This window comes from Agelaius tricolor, unplaced genomic scaffold (genome assembly GCF_023055355.1).
Source record: "Agelaius tricolor isolate 1412-34295 unplaced genomic scaffold, bAgeTri1.0.p SCAF_2, whole genome shotgun sequence".
Classification (NCBI taxonomy): Eukaryota; Metazoa; Chordata; class Aves; order Passeriformes; family Icteridae; genus Agelaius; species Agelaius tricolor.
The window spans coordinates 34,597,596-34,615,692 of record NW_027269262.1 but is presented as its reverse complement, the minus strand read 5'-3'; the positions used below and the strand labels follow the sequence as shown (position 1 = coordinate 34,615,692).

At 40.8% G+C, this 18,097-nt stretch overlaps 2 protein-coding genes across 9 annotated transcripts in view; one reads left to right on the top strand and one right to left on the bottom strand.

Annotated features, from left to right (window-relative positions):
• LOC139604610 (uncharacterized) overlaps positions 1-5,363 on the bottom strand; it is a 19,195-nt gene extending 13,832 nt beyond the window's left edge. For 2 of the 3 annotated variants that reach the window (XM_071455751.1, XM_071455768.1), the window contains exons 1-7: positions 4,606-4,745; positions 3,857-3,933; positions 2,932-3,000; positions 2,445-2,475; positions 1,250-1,309; positions 594-653; positions 208-288 (exon numbers count right to left, since the gene is read on the bottom strand). In XM_071455751.1, coding sequence (XP_071311852.1) covers positions 208-288; positions 594-653; positions 1,250-1,309; positions 2,445-2,475; positions 2,932-3,000; positions 3,857-3,907 — 352 coding nt within the window. In that variant the 5' untranslated portion in view covers positions 3,908-3,933; positions 4,606-4,745. Of the gene's footprint in view, positions 1-207; positions 289-593; positions 654-1,249; positions 1,310-2,444; positions 2,476-2,931; positions 3,001-3,856; positions 3,934-4,605; positions 4,746-5,165 lie in introns of those variants that run through there. The other variant, XM_071455760.1, reaches the window with a different exon arrangement.
• On the top strand, positions 4,850-18,097 carry MSANTD3 (Myb/SANT DNA binding domain containing 3). Of its 6 annotated transcripts, XM_071455805.1 has the most exons (4): positions 5,681-6,872; positions 8,439-8,491; positions 11,308-11,753; positions 13,059-18,097. In XM_071455805.1, the coding sequence occupies exons 3-4, from the start codon at positions 11,339-11,341 to the stop codon at positions 13,466-13,468; spliced, it is 825 nt and encodes a 274-aa protein (XP_071311906.1). In that variant the 5' UTR covers positions 5,681-6,872; positions 8,439-8,491; positions 11,308-11,338; the 3' UTR covers positions 13,469-18,097. The 6 variants fall into 6 exon arrangements, with proteins under 6 accessions (XP_071311910.1, XP_071311892.1, XP_071311900.1 ...); XM_071455809.1 differs by lacking the exons at positions 5,681-6,872; positions 8,439-8,491 and adding an exon at positions 4,850-4,903; XM_071455791.1 differs by adding an exon at positions 5,378-5,670 and having other exon boundaries at positions 6,754-11,753.

Below are 18,097 nucleotides of genomic sequence, written 5' to 3'. Positions count from 1 at the left end.
TGAGGTATCTAATCAAATATATTCCAGGCTAAATCCAATGATTTTGTCACTGCAATTTGTCACTTCCATACCATACTATTGGGTATTCAGTACAACCATAAGAAGATTTTGTAACACATTACCTAATTTTACATTTTAAAAAACTCATCTGTACTCTTTAAGGTAAATACCACAAAACCAAATAATTACAGTATTAAAAGCCCTCACCAAGTGCAGGTTCTGATTCTTTACATGTATTAAGCTGGTCTTCCAGTGTCTGTCCATGAAACTTCTCTGGCTCAAGTGGCGCTGTAAGAAATTCACATACAAGTGAATCCCTGCTCCACATGGCCCCACATCACAAATTAAGTCAGTTATTATGAAACATTATTTCCCTCAATCTTATTTCTACTCTTTCTAAAGCATTTGAATTGCAAAAATTAAGTATTATTACAAAATATTACTGCAGATTGAAAGTACAATGATCAGAAATGAACTCCCAATGACCTGCTAAGATCTAGACATCGCTTGTAATGTTGTACCTCAAAATTTTTTATTTCTTCCACTTTTTTTTTTTTCAGGGAGGTGTGGGGAGAGGCATTACACATTCTTACCAAAATCAGAAAGTTTCACAGGTGTTTTCACTTTCTTCCCTAAGCAACTTTCTGTTTTAACTAAAAAAAAAAAAAAAGAAAAGAAGAAAACAAAAGTAAGAATCTGAAAGAAGTGGAAATAAAATTGTTAGTACAATTGAAAGGACAATTTGGTAAATAACTGACTACTTTAGGAAAAACTCTTTGAGCTTTTGCTGATAAGAGAAAACTAAACTATGTTTAGTTTTGAATGTGCTAAGAGATTTTTTTCACAGATTCACAGACGATTTTGAGTTGGAAGTGACCCACAAGGATCACTGAGTCATGTACAAGTCCCTGCTTGGGGAGTTGGTCCCCGTGTACATGGTCCCACATCACAAATTAAGTCCCCATGTACATGGTCCCACATCACAAATTAAGTCAGTTATCATGAAACATTGTTCCCCCAATCTTATTTCCGCTCTTTTTAAAGCATTTGTATTGCAAAAATTAAGTATTACTACAAAATATTACTGCAGACTGAAAGTACAATGAACAGAAATTAATTCCCAATGACCTCATAAGATCTGGACATCACCTGTAATATTGTACCTCAAAATTTTTTTTTTCTTCCACTTCTTTTTTTGGGGGGGGTGGGGGGGGAGGGAGGTCTGGGGGAAGATGTTAAACATTCTTACCAAAATCAGGAAGTTTCACAGTTGTTTTCAATTTCTTTCCTAAGGAACCTTCTGTTTTAACTAAAATAAAAAACAAACAAACAAACAAACAAAAAAAACCAACACAAAGAAGAAAACAAAAGAAACCCACAGAAGTGGAAATAAAATTGTTAGTATAAAAAATAATTTGGTAAAATAACTGACTGACTACTTGAAAAAAACTCTGAGCTTCTGTTGACATGAGAAAACAGCTATGTTTAAGTTAAGTTTTGAACGTGCTAAGAGATTTTTTTCACAGATTCACAGAGTTGGAAGGGATCCACAAGGATCACTGAGTCCTGTTCAAGGAATGAACTGTTGACCCTGGTGTCATTAGCACCATGCTCCAAAAGACAGACAAAAAACATTCACACTAAACAACAACAAAGTTATTTCATGTCGGGCAATTCAATGAAGCAGGCAGAGAGGAAGATCAATCAAGTTCAATGTCTCTAAACATTTGAGGGCATCCAGGAATTTCAGGATATTTATTTCAGCAAGCATATAGCTGCTAAATATTTAATCACTTAAATTTCCATTACAGTCCAAACAAAAATTCTCAGATCAGGTAGGTCCAATGACTACGTCTGACGTGAACAACAACTTTCAAACAGAATTCTAGGAGCAGTGAACTGTAGAAACCTGAAAAAAACATTTTGGTGCATCATGAAAACAAGTTAGGAGAGCAATTGCAAATGTAGTTAGATCTTCACTCCTTCTGGAACTAGACCAGTTCATCAAGACCCAGAGGAGGTTTAACGATTTATTAAACTTATTAAAAGTATTAAAAATATCTTCATTAGCTGAAGCAAATTAAACCCTTTTAAAAACAAATGTAAAGTATAAACAGTATTTCTACATACTTTAAGAAGCATAGGCTTTTAAATTATATTTTGACTTTTGAAGGTCTCTAATGTCTTGAATTCTTTAGGGTTTCTCAAAAATTTAACGTAGGTGATTTTTAGTCTTCTAGCCAGCGCTTGTTAATCAACTTTGCATACCTCTTGCTCACATTACTGATTGATTAGGTAGTTATATAATAAAAAAAACACAGGATAGGTCTTAAAGCACAAGTCTTGAGAAAGTCTTCTCATTTGTTTCATAAACAACTACATTGGGGTAGGGAGAAAAATGTGGGTACAGGACACAGCAGGAAGCAAAAAAATCTTGCACTTACTCATGCCATGAGTTTTCAGTGCTTCTTCAACCTAAATTACCAAGTTATCAACAAAAAAAAAAAAAAAAGAAAGGCACTTAAGAAGTCAAAAAACAACAATGCAAAGTTTTCATTATATATAAGCTCAATTAATACCAACAGCATAAACTATCTCAGGTGAACATGAAAATTAAAAAAGAAAAACATCCCTTTTCATTCTGGAGATTGTCTATGATTTAAGCAATTCCATTTTCCCTTTATCAACAGCCATGTATTCTCATGTATTGTCTTTTCTAGACGTAAAGTTGTAACATCTTCTGACAGGGCTAACGTACAAAACCACGTTCTACTTTATCATTGTAGACAAGACAGTAAGTTAGCAAAACTAGTTAAATATCTGAAATTGTATTTTCACCACCATAATAAAAACTAGATTTCAAACCCCATAATCTATTGTTAAATAAATTGATAAAATCTGACAAAAAGTGCATTCAAAAGCTGATCTTACCGTCCTGTGTTTTGCTCCAAGGAAATGAGTCTGCAGGTTTAATGCAGAAGAACACCAGATTTTGCAAATCTAGATTAAAGAGGAGTATTTCTAGCATTGCACACAGACCAAGACAAATAAAATACCACTGATATCAAAACAGATCTACTATCAAATTGTTGGTATTGCTTAAGTTCTACAAAAGTACTACTACTTCAAAGACAAACTAGAGCAGCCTCCTGAAACTGAATTTTTTAAGGCTCCAAGACCACTAAAAGACAGTGAAACGAACCAGAGTCTCCACACCATGTAAGAATTTCAGATGCTCCAGAACTCTGCCGCTCTCTCATAACACTTTCTGGGTGGGCATGTGTGGATAAGTGAAGGCAGATCCAAGACCGTCCTCACACACTCTAGAAGAAGGGTGAGCCACAGGCAGGGCATAATTGTGACAAGCCATGGCACCTGCCTGGGGTGAGCCTGTTCCCCTCAGTGCTGCATCCACACTTACTCTGATCAGCTCAGGGCCTGCCTCGCTCCCTTTGGAAAACTTCCCTATCACAGCTGCCTTATGCCTGGGCCAGTTCACAATGGGAGCAGATTAAGTTTAAATTCACATGAATGAACAGCAGCAGCCCAAATATTTTCTTCTCCTCTAAAAATCCCAGTGTGCTTTAAAGAAATAGCAATAAAGCTGACAACTAGGGGAAATCAGGATTTTTTGTTCTGAACAGGATCTACACTTAATCACCCACTAAAATGAATGCCTTTATTTAGAAAGATAATATTATTCACTTTAATAAGCAATTCTTAACACACAGCCAAGCCAAACATGACAAAGTCTCCAAAAAAAGTTCAGGTCCAGTGCTATTTACCAAGCCTGCTCAAGAGAAAAAAAAGCACATTCACACTTGGTTTAAGTACAACTTTTTAAGTGAATACTTACATTGCAGTAAAAGGGGTTTATTTGCTTCTTTATTTCACTTTCAGGGTCCATATTCAGTCTTTAGACGATAAAAAACTCTAGGAAAATTGCAGAAAGATTGCAAACTGTTGTTTGAGCTTCACAAAATTATTTACATTTTTGATCCGTCTATTATGAGGGTTGGGCACATTCCAGCTTTATTATGAGTCTCGCTTTGAGTTGTATTCAACCTTTAAATTCCCAGGCTAATGATCCTATTTTCAACTCGAGAGCAAAACTGCAGCATGGAAAGAAACAATTGTTCTCCGCGAGCTTCCCTCGGGAAACGTCAACGTCACCAGAAGATTACGCAGAACAAAAACTAACGAAACAAAAACTAATCCGGAGCATTTCAAGCTCCCCCCTTTTTTCCTGGGATAGGACTGCGCGCACGGGCTGGGACAGATGACAGACAGACACCGGGAACTGCCAGCTCGCAGTGCCGGGGGTGTGCCTGAGGAACAGGAGGCACAGGCGGGGTTCGGCAAGAACGACACGCTTCCACCCGGACCGCGGCAGCCAAGGAAAGAGGGAGGAAGAAGAGAGGGAGGGAATGGAGCGAAGGAAGGGAAGCAGGAAGGCCCCGAAGCTCCAAACCCCACGCCAGGAGCGGCGCAGGCGGCAGAGCGCCCTTCCTGGCACTTCCAGCCCGCCGGGGCGGACACAGGCGCTGCTCCCGCCGGAGCCGGCGCAGCCGGCAGACCGCCGGGCCGCTGCTGCCCACAACTCACCGGCGGGCCGGGCAGCGTCCGGAGCCCGGAGGAGCTGAGGGCGCTCCCTGGTGCCGCGCCGGCACCTGGGCACCGACCCGCTCGCGGGCGGGAGCTGCGCCAAGCCGGGCGCAGTGAGGCACGGAGGGGTGGCAGGAACCCCGCCGGGCCGGACACGGCACTGAGCGGTGCCGGCGGGCGGGGACGGGAACGGGATCGGGAACGGGAGCAGGGCGGCCGCGGCAGCTCCCGGCCCTTCCCGCGGCCGCCGCTGGGGGCGCTGGCGCGCAGGCGCGTGGGCCGCCGGGCGCTGTCGGAGGTAAAGCCCGAGCTGGGTCCGCGGCCGCCGCACCGGGGTGGGGATTGGGGAATCCCCGCTTCGCTCCGGGGCCCCGGGATCGGGATGCGGATGGGCATGCCGCGCCAGGGACGTGCGTTCCGGGACCTCCGCCCGTGCCCGGTGCAGGCGGGACTGCCCACCCCCTTCCTGGCGGCCGCCCGGTGTTCGCACGCCGCTCCGCACAACTCACACACATAAACGCGCATTTCCCCGCGGCTGCCTCCCCACAGCTCCGCCGCACCTGCGGGCGCGGGATCGCCCGGGCCGGGTGTCCCCGCGGCACACGGCGGTGTCCCCGCGGCACAGCAGTGTCCCCCGCGGGAGAGGCCGGCGCCGCGGCGGGCGGGAATCCAGCGCGGGGTTTGCGGGGAGCTGGAGGGAGCGGTGTCGGCGGCCTGCGGGCGGGGAGCTGAGGGAGGCGGGGAAGCAGGGAGGGAGGGAGGGAGGCAGGCGAGAGGCGCTTTGTTACGAGGAGCCGGCGGGGCCGCAGGGTGGGGTTGTCCCCGCCGCCGGCGCTGGTCCCCGCGGGCGCTGGGTGACAGCGGCCGAGCCCCCCCCGCCGCCGCGGCTGATGCGCCCGCACCGCGCCGCAGCCCCCGCGCCCGCCCGGCGGGGAGCGGCCGCCTTTGTGCAGCCGGGACCTGCTCTCCGTTCTCCTTCAGGCAGAAGAGGAGCTAGCGAGGAGATTAGAAAAAGCCCACCAAGCTCGAGTTAATGTTTGAGAAGTTCGGGTGCGGGAGAGTCTGGTAGGATTCCTCTATTATGCCTATTTTTGGTGAATTTCAGGCAGTCGTTCGGAATAACAACCTGCGTCCATTACCTTGCTTGCGGGAAGTGCTTTGGATGTCCTCCATAGGTAGTGGGATGACCCGCTTAAAATCTGTGTGTATCTATAGTGTAATATGGTCCAGGTACATATATATTTTAATACATTTCCGTGTATAACTGTATAAAATCTGATAGGAGAAATTTGGGTAAAGTAGTGTGAATTTTACTAATAGATGATCTTGTTTGTTTGCTGGATGATCCATGATAACTATTCATTTGTATTAAAACGTAGGGGGCAAGCACCCAAGGAGGTGGGATTTTTAAAAATCTGATTAAAACACATTTTCTGTATAGATCTCATTCATATTTGCAATGTGCTCTTAATTACCTACTGATTTCAAGTCTCAAGGTAGGCAGGGTCAGGCCTGGAACACTGATGGAAGCTTGGTGAGGAAAACCAAGGAAACATTTGAGGAAGCAGAACACTGTTTACTGCTGCTTCTGTCATTCAAACGAAATATAAACCTGTTGTGACTAGTTTGGGTCATTGCATTTCCATGCCTTTCTTTCATCCTCAAGCACTGGATGAAAAGGACAGAATTATGTTTAATTTCCAGTGTTGTTAATTACTAGCTATGTTTAGAGCTTCATCTGCAATTTAAGTTAGAGACATAAATTTTATTTTTATCAATCTTTGAATATTTCTGGTAGTAATTCTGTTGGCACTGGTCAGTGCACTGCATTTTCACCCCATAAGTGATCACAATTTGCTAACAAACACTTTTCTTTGGGTTTGGTTAGTGTAATCTTTTTAATATTTGGGATAAGTCTTCCACCATAACTTTCTCTCTGCATTTTCTTGTGACTAAAAAACATTTCATGGACTAAAAATGCTCCCACAACATAGCAACTTAAACTGATTTTTTTTCCTTTTACTGTGCTGCTTTGCAACGGATTGGAGCTTGGCTGTCTGTTTACATGTGTGCAAGCAAAATAACACATGTGTGTGACATATTTATGAACAGATGTGCTTTTCCTAACTTCTGTAATTTTTTTTCAAGCTATTCTTTGAGCAGATCACATCACGCGCCTTATAGCCTTTAAAAGAAGAATGCTGCACAACATTTCACAGTAAAGATGAGGAGCTGAGAGATACTTCTGTTATCTTAAAGCGATAGAGGTTTGTGTGAGAGGACAAATGCTTAGGACACTGCTTTAAGGCAAGTTGTGAATTGAGCCATGCCAGGAGAAGGTATTTAGGATAAAGGGCTTTCTTGCTGCATGTGTCTTGGAGCCTAGGCACCTGTAAGAGTGGGAGAAGCTTCCCAGTCTTTGTTTCTTAGAATTTACTCTGCAGCTGTCCTCATGTGCCCACACAAATCAATCCAGTTTACGAGATGAGCTATGCACAATAAACTACTTTGATTTCAGCACAGATTCCTCCTAAAATATATCCCAGGCATATGTCCTGGAAGGACTGTTTAGCCTCAAAATGGAAATTCTGTGGGCTTGTGAGTCCTTTCTCATATTCTGCAGAGGAGCCAGTGGGCTGCAAGAAGGTGAATAATATGCATAAAGAAAAAAGAGGTGAATATAAATACATGGTGGTGTTCTGACACAACTTCGTGCTATTCTAACTTGTCCTGACATCTCAGAGAGCTTTCTTGTTCACCTCATTGCAAATGGGCTTTAATACATTGAAGAAAGTAGGTTAAGCATGTAAGATCTTGAGAAGAGTCTTCCAAAACTCTTTTCTTATAGGTATTAGACTGTCCACACCAGTTTTTGACTTCCTTTATACATCCTAGATCATAATCCTGGCTTCTTCACAGAAAGGACACAAGTGCTGTGTGTATGTTTAGGAAACAAATACTGGGAATGTGATTAGTGGAAGAAAAGATGAATATATTTTTCTCAGAGTAGGACTTATCTTTCCATTCTTTAATGTTTAGTATTTGAACTTACAACTGGGGATCTCAAGCTACAACAGTAAAAATAATAGAAGTAAATGATAGTGTGGTATGAAAATGATACTTAAATTTGCTCCATCCATGAAAGATGAGCTTTTATTCTGGTACATAATGTGTTAATATATTGGAAGTCATATTTATAAATGTTTTAGATATTTACTGACATCAGCTGATTGCGGATTTACTGACTCAGCTGATGGCCAGTCTGTGGAGCTAGATATTTAGCACCTGGAATCCTAGTAATGTTGTTTAACTTTTTGAATGTACTCTCCAAAGTTCTGAAAATCCTGTTTTTCTAAATAAAGGGATTTTCTAAACATAAACATGTAATGGTTTTTTTCATCTGAGGTTCTCTCACCTTTTCAAAACTAGAAGTAAGATTTCCATGTATCAGCAGAAGGTAGAATCAGTCCTTTCTGATCACATGGAATGATCCTGGCTTTTCAGGGTCATAAGGTATTGGGCCTCACAACGTGCTGGTGGGACTGCATTTCAACCCATTCCTTGGTGGAATTGAGGTTAAGATACTGAACCAATATTTAGTCCCAAGAATTTCATTTCAGCATCTGTCCAAAGCAACTGAATGGTTTGGAATGGTGCAATAAGTATGGAAGTAAAATGGATTAGTAGATGCACTCTATTCCATTCTAGGTCTCTTTTATCTTACATGTTTGCAGAGTGATTTCATGGAGTGAAATTGCCAGTTTTCAGTATCTTTGCTAGGATGTCAATTTCCTGACTACTTTTTTTTTCTCCTATTTTGTGTTTTATTTAAGGAATTCCTGAAGCAGCTGTACACCTCTATTAGACCTAGGCATTGTAATGACTGGTATGCAATGAAAGACATTTCTTTACTTACACCTAGTTTGTTCTTTGGGTTTATGACTGTTTAAGAATTCCTGTCACCAGCATGGGGGGTCACTTAAGTTTTCACAGACCATGAAAAATAACTTGACACAGCGTGACAGAGGAAATACTGGATCAAGAAACTGTCTTCCTTAAACTCAACCACCCAACTCTCTTCCTTCTTCCTCATTTTGCTTTCATGCAAAGTAAACTAGCTCTTCTATGAGCAGTAGCACTACTGCATTTTGTTTTCCTATGGATCTTTCCCTTAGTCCCCTAGATGCTGTCTGTTGCAAAAACTTCAGCTCTCCCATGTCCTTGTGCAACCAGGATTTGGTAAGAGAGAGCAGAACTGTGACTATGCAGGACCCACATAAGTGCCCAGAAATAATCCAGACAAGCACTGACAGAAGGTGCAAACCAAGTGTTTGCTCCTTTTTCAGTAGGGATACAACTTAGCTACTGACTTGACCTAGACTGTTACTTACTTCTGTTCACTTGGCTTCAGTTTTGCTATTCCAGGCTTTTTTCCACTGTGTCCCCTGTACTTTGACTCCTTTGTTTTGCTGGCATCATGGTTTAACCCCAGCCAGCAACCAAGTACTGTGCAGCTGCTTGCTCACCCCTTGCCCCCAGTGGGGTGGTGAGGGGAATCAGAAAAAAAAAAAGTAAAACTTGTGGGTTGAGATAAGAACAGCTTAATAATTGAAACAACATAAAATATAGTAACAATAATAATACTTGTAGTAGAGAAGAGAGAGTGGGAGAGAGAGAAAGAGAGGAAGAAAACTCAAGAGAAACAAATGATGCACAATACAATTGCTCACCACCTGCAGGTCTCGGCCAACTCCCTCCTCATTTATACACTGAATGTGACATTTTATGGTATGGAATATCCCTTTAGCCAGTTTGGATCAGCTGTCTTGGCTGTGCTCCTTCATAGCTTCTTGTGCACCTGCTCTCTGGCAGAGCATGGGGAACTGAAAATTCTTAACTTGGAATAAACACCACTGAGCATCAACTAAAACATCCATGTGTTATCAGCATTAGTCTCTCTAAATCTGAAATACAGCACTGTACTAGCCTCCAGGAAGAAAATGAGCTCTGTCCCTGCTGGAACCAGGACAGCTGGGCTTTGTCATATTCTATGGGCTACTCAAGAGCCCCACTGTTTTTATGCCAGGCTTGGGTTTTCATTTCGATATGATCTTGTCTGTTAGCCTTCTTTATAAATATAAGTAGTTACCTTTACTGAAAGAGATGGGAATAACTGTAAGTACTAAGATGTTTGGAGGAAAGGAACTACAAGGATGGCACAAAGTCCTAGTGTGGTGGAGTTAAGGAAAAATATATTGAGAAGAGGAAACCCGATGGTGATATCTAGTGCACCATTGAAGAAGGTTATAAGAGAAGTAGTAGAAACAATAGGCAAAAGACTAGAAAATTCATTTTGGGAGAGTCCTAGACTGTTAGGAATATGAACCAATTATCTTATAAATGTATCACTGGGTTTAATGATTAAAAACAAAAGAAATGAGAGCTAGGCAGCATTTCTGCCCAAAATCTAAAAGTAGTTTGGGCTACACAGTTACAGCAGAAAGGAAGGGGGAGAAAAGTGTGAAAAGATAGAAGAAGCAAAAATATATTTTGTTTCACAGTCGTATGTTGTTAACTCAAGGCAACACTGCTTGTTTTGGGGTTTTTTTTTTTTTTTGGTTTTTTGGTTTGGAGCTTTTTGGGGTTTTTTTGTTGGTTTTTTGGGTTTTTTTTTTTTTTGTTTTTTGTTGTTGTTTTGGTTGGTTGGTTGGTTGGTTTTGGGGTTTTTGTTGTTGTTTTCTGTGGGTTTTGGTTGGTTGGTTGGTTTTTGTTTTGTTTTTGTTTTTTTAAATGGCCATGAATTCCCTATTATCACCTACCTTTTTCCTATTGACTAGGTAAGTGCTGGGCTTGAGAAAAGAGGTGGTTGCTGACATGGTGTAAGTGTATAGCAGTGGCTGTGTTAAAGCCAAAACTCTTTTTAGCCTGTTTGTTGGCTCCTGAGTGACCAGCAGCACAAGTGCAAGGAAGTACCACACTTGCACGGCCATCAGTCAAGGTTGAAGGACCTGTGCCTTCCGCGTGGTTGGTTTCTGTTGTTGCTTCTTGTCTTCTTGCAACTCTTGCTGCTTCTCAGTATTGTAATACAGGTCAGGATCCTGCTGCCTGTTTGGTATCAGCCAGGAGGGCATGGAGCATGGGGGGGAACAGAGCTGACAGGTCTTTAAAAGGACAACTTCTTACTATCGTTGCTCATACATCTTTCAAATATTGGAGAGAGTTGGGAGAAATTATTATACACAATCAGCAAGGAGAGAGGATGGTATTTTTTATACCAAAAAAATAAAAAACCCAAACATGCTGAATGTGGCTTCAGACATAAACCTTAAACTAGCGGGGGCTGAGTTTTGAAATTTGTTCCTAACTTGAGGGCTTGAAAAACTTTCTGGGAGTGAGAAAGTGCAATGAACAGGAAAACAAGATATTAAAAGCAAGATACTAAGTAAATAGTGAGTATTTTGTATCCAGACAAATTGTAACAAAGACAACTATTCATTATAGTCTACTTCTAGCACTGTGTATCCACTAAAGTGGCAACACAAACCAGCATGTAGTTTTATTTTATCTTACCTGATCATTCCATTATGTACTCTAGAACTATTCACAAGCTATTCTAGAAAACCGAATTGATCAGAATCCTGATACTGCAACCAGTTCTAACTTGTGTATCTTTTTTTTTTTCTTTCATTGTTGTTTCCGTAGGAATTTTGGCTTCTTGGAGAAACAGTAGAAAATGCAAAACGAAATAATAAAGCCTGCTAAATACTTCTCAGAAGTGGAGAAGAGTGTGCTGCTTGCATTAGTTGAAAAATACAAATACGTGCTTGAATGTAAAAAAAGCGATGCAAGAACTATTGCTCTGAAACAACGCACCTGGCAAGCACTGGCTCACGAATATAACTCACAGCCCAGTGTATCACTGCGAGACTTCAAACAGTTAAAGAAATGCTGGGAAAATATCAAGGCACGGACAAAAAAGATAATGGCACATGAGAGGCGGGAGAAGGTAAAAAGGAGTATTAGTCCACTTATAAATACTCACATCGTAGGGAAGGAGAAGATTGGAAGCATAATGCCTGAGCAAATGTACTTTTTGCAGAGCCCACCAGAAGAAGACTCTGAATATCAGCCTGATGCTTCTAGTCAAGGTATAAATGTTGCTGTAATGATGCAAGTAGTATTGTTTTGTATGTGATTTTGCCAGTGATACTTTTTCAAATCTCTCCACTTAGCTGTGACTGCTGGATATAGAAAAGTCATTTCAGAGCTATGATATTACAAGGCTGTGTGTATTTCCCAAGGCCTACAGGAGTTAAACGGGTGTGAGATTTTTTGCAGATTTTTTTCATCCCTTTTTGACATATCTGCTGCTTTGTGGCAAGCATCACAGTTGCTATCATGCTGGCTTTCCAGAGAACAGTCCCAAGGATATCGTTATAATTTTTAAAGTATCATTTTTCTGGTTTAAAAAAAAACCCCAAAACTACCAGCAGCAAATTGATACACAATTGCCTGCTGCAAGAGTTCCCAGTGGTCTTTCCTCCTTTGTTTTCAAGGACTAAAAAGAGTATGTGGAGCCATATTTCATGCTGCAGTCCACACTGGAGAATGGCCTTTCTGAAAAAGTTCAGCACTACATTCTTCTTTGTTTGGCAAGCATCCCCAGAAGGAATAATTCAATACCAGGAGGGAGGGTGGCTGCAACAGTTTCTTGCAAATTTTATGATGTCAGGATCTCACACAGAAGACTGTCCTTGCTCAAAAGACAACAGCAGCTACATTGTTAGATAACATTCTTAGAATGCCTCTTTTATAATTGTATTTACCATAATTAGTCATTTGGATTTGGATAGGAATGTATTTTGAGACCCTCATTTGCAGTGGTAACTGTTCTGTTCCCTGCACAGTCTCTTTTATTTCAGAAGAATTGGTAGAGCCTTCTTAAAGTTAGAATAATGTGATATTTTTCCTAAAAATAAACACTACTATATTTACAGTATCTGCAGCAGAAATAAGGAAAGAATAAAAAGTGTTCTTCCTACTGTTCCCTTGGTCTTTTGATATTCATGTTGACACAGCTTCACCTGGCACTCAAATCTTTTATAAAATATTGCAAGTCACATATGGATTTAGCTTAAATGGCTGCATTAAGGTTTAGCTCCAGGCTCAGCCATCTAAATTTAGGTGTCCACTTACAAGTGTCTGCATTCACTTTAGTCTTTTGAACTCCCACTATAGCCTTGGAGGTCTTTCAACAGAGCTCCAAGTGGTTCTGTTCAGCCCATTATGTCCTTAGTATTCTCAGCAGAACTGCCTTATGTAGTGGCTCCTGTGCTTTGCTACTGGAGCAGAAGCTTTATATGCACATGTCAGTAACTTATATTTTATCACATTTCCGTTTCTTGAAGGAAGGGAAGAGAATACTATAACACTTTTTCTTCTTTGGTTTGCAGAGTCATTTGTTGTGTCCAACAGAGAACTTTGTGATGAAGACAAAGAGCTGGTACATTTTCCAGTATGTGAAGGCACCTCCCAGCCTGAGCCTTCATGTTCTGATGTCAGAATAGCAGCAGATAAGAACTACAGAAGTAAAGCATCTCAGGAAAGTGCTCTGAAAAAGATGCATGAGGAAGAACATCATCAGCAAATGTCGATTTTGCAACTCCAGTTAATCCAAATGAATGAAGTTCATGTGGCAAAGATACAGCAAATAGAAAGAGAGTGTGAGATGGCTGAAGAAGAGCACAGGATAAAAATGGAAGTGCTAAATAAAAAGAAAATGTATTGGGAGAGAAAACTGCAGACCATTACAAAAGAATGGCCTGTATCATCCTATAACAGACCCTTTCCTAATTCACCTTAGAACATAGAAGGGCAGAGAGTCAGTCTGATTTAGCACATTTATGAGTAACACGCACTGGAAAGAGGGTTTTCTACTGTGAATGTACAGTGACAGGATAGGTGCCTGGCTGATAGTGAACACACAATGACTCTTAATATTTAGGGAAACAGTGGTATAGTTCACCAAGAGGAAAAACTATTGTTTAATAATTTGTAGGTAGTTCTGATTTGTTTAACTCACACAGATGCACAGTGTTCTAAAATGTGAACATATTTTTTCCTCTCAGAACACCCTTGATCCTTGTGCAGTTTAAGGTACTCTGGGTATTCTTACATTGGGAGTTCATAAGAAAACTTAACAGCTTTAAACATCAGGCTGTAGTGTTTGTTTGATTTCTATCTCTTCCTATCTGCCATTTCCCACATGAAGGCAAGGGTTGGAGTTGCTCTCTGCTATTGAGACAAAAGGTGATGGAAAGCTATTAGTTGGATCATTATGCTGAAGCTTAGGGAAAATAAGCTGGTTAATACAGTCCATAACTTATTTTTCATAGAAGATGTGAAAATGAAGGATGTAGCGAGAGGGCCACTGTAGTAACAGCCCTCTCCTTCTGAAGAACAGTAATGGCTGGCTGACTGAGAGGATGGTTGTGGAATGGCCCTCCAGTTATTTGAGCCTTGACACTTGAGAAGTTAAAAAGAAGGTGACCTCTTCCTCAAAGGCCACTGTGCTTTTTCTTTCATATCCAGGCCCATCTTGTATTGAAGTAGAATACTCAAATAGGAGGCTCAAATGCTGCTGCCAGCACTGTGTGCTGTTCTCCTGAAGTCATTCTGAGGGGAAGAGCTTTTTAAGAATTCACAAAGCTCTCAAAATGCAGTGAGCCAGCCAGTCCATTGGCAAAGTCTCCCTCTATTTTCCTATGCAATACTTGATGGTGTAGCAGCTAGCTTGATTATTTCTCCTTAGCTAGAAGAAAAGACTAAGACTCACCCTCTTTTCCTTCTCATAGGGTGGAAAGCAGTTCAAGGGAATCATTCTTGTGTTGAAGCACTGCTGTTTTGTTTTGTTCTGTCCTGTGTGTTATGGTGGTGTGTTTCTTGCCTTTGCTGTCAGTGAGGGGTGATGGACACGATTTGTATGAAGGCATTCACATGAAAGTCCCCACAGATTTTGGATGTCCAGAATGGTAGATAGTAGGAAAGCACAAACAAAAATAATCTTTACCCTGGCAATCATTTATTCTAGTGGGGCAAGAGTTAAGAAAATGTGAAAATGCAGAACCCTGCAAGGATTCATAAGAACTTCTGGTGTTTGAAAACCTGTTTTACAGGAAGGTGTACAACCATCATTTGAAGCAGTGAGAAAAATGAACAAAACCATAAATTTTCATTGAAAAATCTGAATATCACATTATTCAATAAAGTTTTTCAGATCATGACTGCTGAGGGCGAATCCATACTGTGAACAATGTGTTCAAAGCAGAGTATGTTACATGCAATACATTCCCAGCTACACTCCTATCTCTTTCCCTGGATATCCTTTCTGGTGGAGTGAGTTCCTTTTGGTTTTGTTTTGGATTGAGTAGGGTTCTGTGTGTGTGTGTATGTGTGTGGTTTTTTTGACCTGCTTTCACTGCTGGTGATTCATCTTTGTTAGCACTGCCATTATCAACCACAGGACTCGCTGTGGTTAACAGTGTGGTACCTGTGCTACTTCCTTAAATGTGCTAAAACCAGCAATCACAATGGGAGCTGTTTATTACAACTCATTTTATATGACAGAGAAAAAAAATATGCTGGGCTGCTGCAAGATTAAAAAAATAGGGCCTGGGTGGAATCTGAAGACAGATCTTTTTGACCACAAACTCAACATTCTTATAAATTGGCTGTGTGAAGAAAGTCCAGGAATTCCAAAGAAGGATGTTGTTATGGGCACTTCTATTTTTCTGCTGAATGAAAACACTTTGGAAGGTATAATAACAGTAGAGGCAAAAGAAAAGTAAACAGAAGTAAGGACCTTGTTCTGAGATTGCATTCTGCGGTCTAGAGGATGAGTCAGTTTGACTGGCTGTGACAATTGTTCAGGCACCATCCAGAAAACAAGGATAGGGAAGACATTTGTCTTAACCAATTAAAACATTTGTCTTAACCTTCTGCACTTATTCTAAGTGAAAGTAAATGAAAACCAGGTGTTAGAAGGTAATGAATGGAGACAATTTCATCCCTGTGAAGAGGGCAAGAATAAAGAGACAATCCAGGTCTAGATAGCCCTGTGAAAATGATGAAATAGTCAGAGAGGATCTCACACCGTGTGAGATAAGGGTAGCTTGAACTCCTGAAATTATATGATTGCTCATGAAAGATTGTTTTATTTTTATATTTAAAAATCCTTTAAAATAAGCATGTTTTCAAGCTGTGCTAAGTGGATAATGCCTTGCTTCTTGGTATATTTTCTTATTCTAAGACCAAAAGTTATAGTTCTTAGGCCAAACAATAGACCCTTTTAATTCAGGTTCTATTTACAAGAAAGAAGATCATAAGAGAAATATTAGAAAGAGCCAAGATGAAGATATGAAAGAAGGAATGATCATTACATGCATAGGGGAAGAATGGGAACGCTACACCTAACATAAATTATACAAGAGGGTTTTGTGGTATGGACAATAGATCGTTCACAGGTGACACAGGCTCTTGCTTTCCCATTTGTAGTTGACTGTTGGTTGATGTAAAATTGGGTGATAAACACAGAAAAATGTAAAAGATCAACAGGAGGAAGTAATGTATCTCGTTGCCATACTTTGGCTTTATAAAGTGATCAATGTGATGGAATTGAAATTACTTGAGAAATTACTTTTGCCTTTATTGTTGTTACAATTACTCCCTCTGGTAGTAGAGTTTATCTTTACTTGTGTTTGACTTTCTTATATGTAATATAGCCATCTCAGATAGTATGTCCATTTGTTTCTCTCTCCTTTTTTCTATCTTACAGCATTCAAATACTTTCACATAATTGTGTTTTCCTGTTAACCATTTGGCCAAGGAATAGATGCATATTCTCCAGGTTTTTCCACAGATAGAATACAGCAGTATTTTAAGAAGAACATGCCTGTTCTTTTCTGGATTTGCTATAAAACTTTTTGTCAGGAATGTAGTTAAAAGATACAGGGCCAAATGATCCCTTCTTAACTCCATACAAAAGCATGTACACCAGATACATAGTGGCCATTGTCTCAGCCTCTGTAATCTTAGGAAGGAAAACAAGGGCCTTCTAGAAAGGTGTGATGAATTCCTTTATGCTCCCCAAATTAACATGAACCTAGCTTCAGGTGCTGTCTTTCCTTGGCGGTAATCTAATTTCTTGCCTAGTATAAATTTTTCATGTATTGATTTTTTTTTCCTCGTACATTTTTTCCTTATGTTTCTGTTCACCCTTAGTTTTTTAACCAGCAATATGAGCAGGGAGGGGGTTTCATTCAGATACATGTGTTTTCCTTTTTCCTTCCTCTTGCCCAGACTGCTCATATCACAGCATTTGAACATGAAATGTTCACCATCTACCATCACCTTCCCTTTCCACAGAAAGCATGGTTAGTTACCTTTTCCACACAGCTGCCAGTACATTCTGGATTCTGCACGCAGGCCAGGAAACATATTAGAAGATTTTGAGGAGAGGTTAGTACTGAGAAATGGAGAGGAGCATTTCCTCCATTCCAGCTCCATGTAATTTGGGAGGACACTCTGTGACCATGATGTCCTTCATCAAGACCACAGCTAATGCAGGGTGCTGAAGCTGTGAAATTGATTTTGATTCTTCCTAAATCTTTGGGATTCTGCAGAAGTTAGGTTTGAGGTTTCCTGGTAAAAAACTTCCTTCTTCCTTGGTAGTTGAGGAGTCTCAGTGGAATCCTTTCACAGCTCCTCAAATGAAAGTTATTACCTTGACAAACAACACGTCTATTCTGCTTCTTCTGACATCTATTCTACTTCTTTCAATGCCCAGGCTGCTTTATCACCAGATAAAGCAGGAGCTTGCTGCTTGCCACAAATCCTCTCTCTGAAGCTCCTTCCTACACTACAGAGATGTGTTTAGGCAGGGTTGAAAACACAGCCCTTCCCAGGCACTGCTCAGAGAAGTGATCCTTACAGAGCAGGTGTACCTGGTGTGGCTGAACTCAGCCCTTGGATTTTGGGCTCAGCACTCAGACTTTGAACTATTGCTGCTCAGGGTTCCAATTTTCCCATTGCAGCCCTGTGGCCAGAGAAAGAGGGATGGTTCAGGGCTGCCTTTTTCTGAGCATATAGTGCAGCTGAGGATGTTGTGCTGAATTTTGTTTAATGAGCATTCATCTCTGTACCAAATTTTAGCAGTCTCCCAAGTATTTGTATGATTGCATAGGTATTTTCGATGATCTTTTGCAGATTTTTTTTTTCTGGTTGTAGTTACAGTAGCTTTTATGTGTCCTTTTCCTTCCTTTTTCTTCCCTACTTGCATTATAATGTTCCAGTTTTGTTCTGAATCTCTGTGGTTACAGTCTCTACAAGCACACTTTCATGTAGTATCATGTAGCATCATGTAGCATCATGTTTTCAGGTATTTTTCTCATTATGACATTGAAATAATAAACTGCTACACGTTTGTATTTTGTTA

What these genes read in the sequence shown, in the direction of transcription:
- MSANTD3 (XM_071455809.1), top strand. Translation starts at nt 11,339, where the DNA reads ATGCAAAACGAAATAATAAAGCCTGCTAAATACTTCTCAGAAGTGGAG. An exon ending in GCCTGATGCTTCTAGTCAAG is followed by an intron (nt 11,754 to 13,058) that starts GTATAAATGTTG and finishes TTTGGTTTGCAG; the next exon opens with AGTCATTTGTTGTGTCCAAC.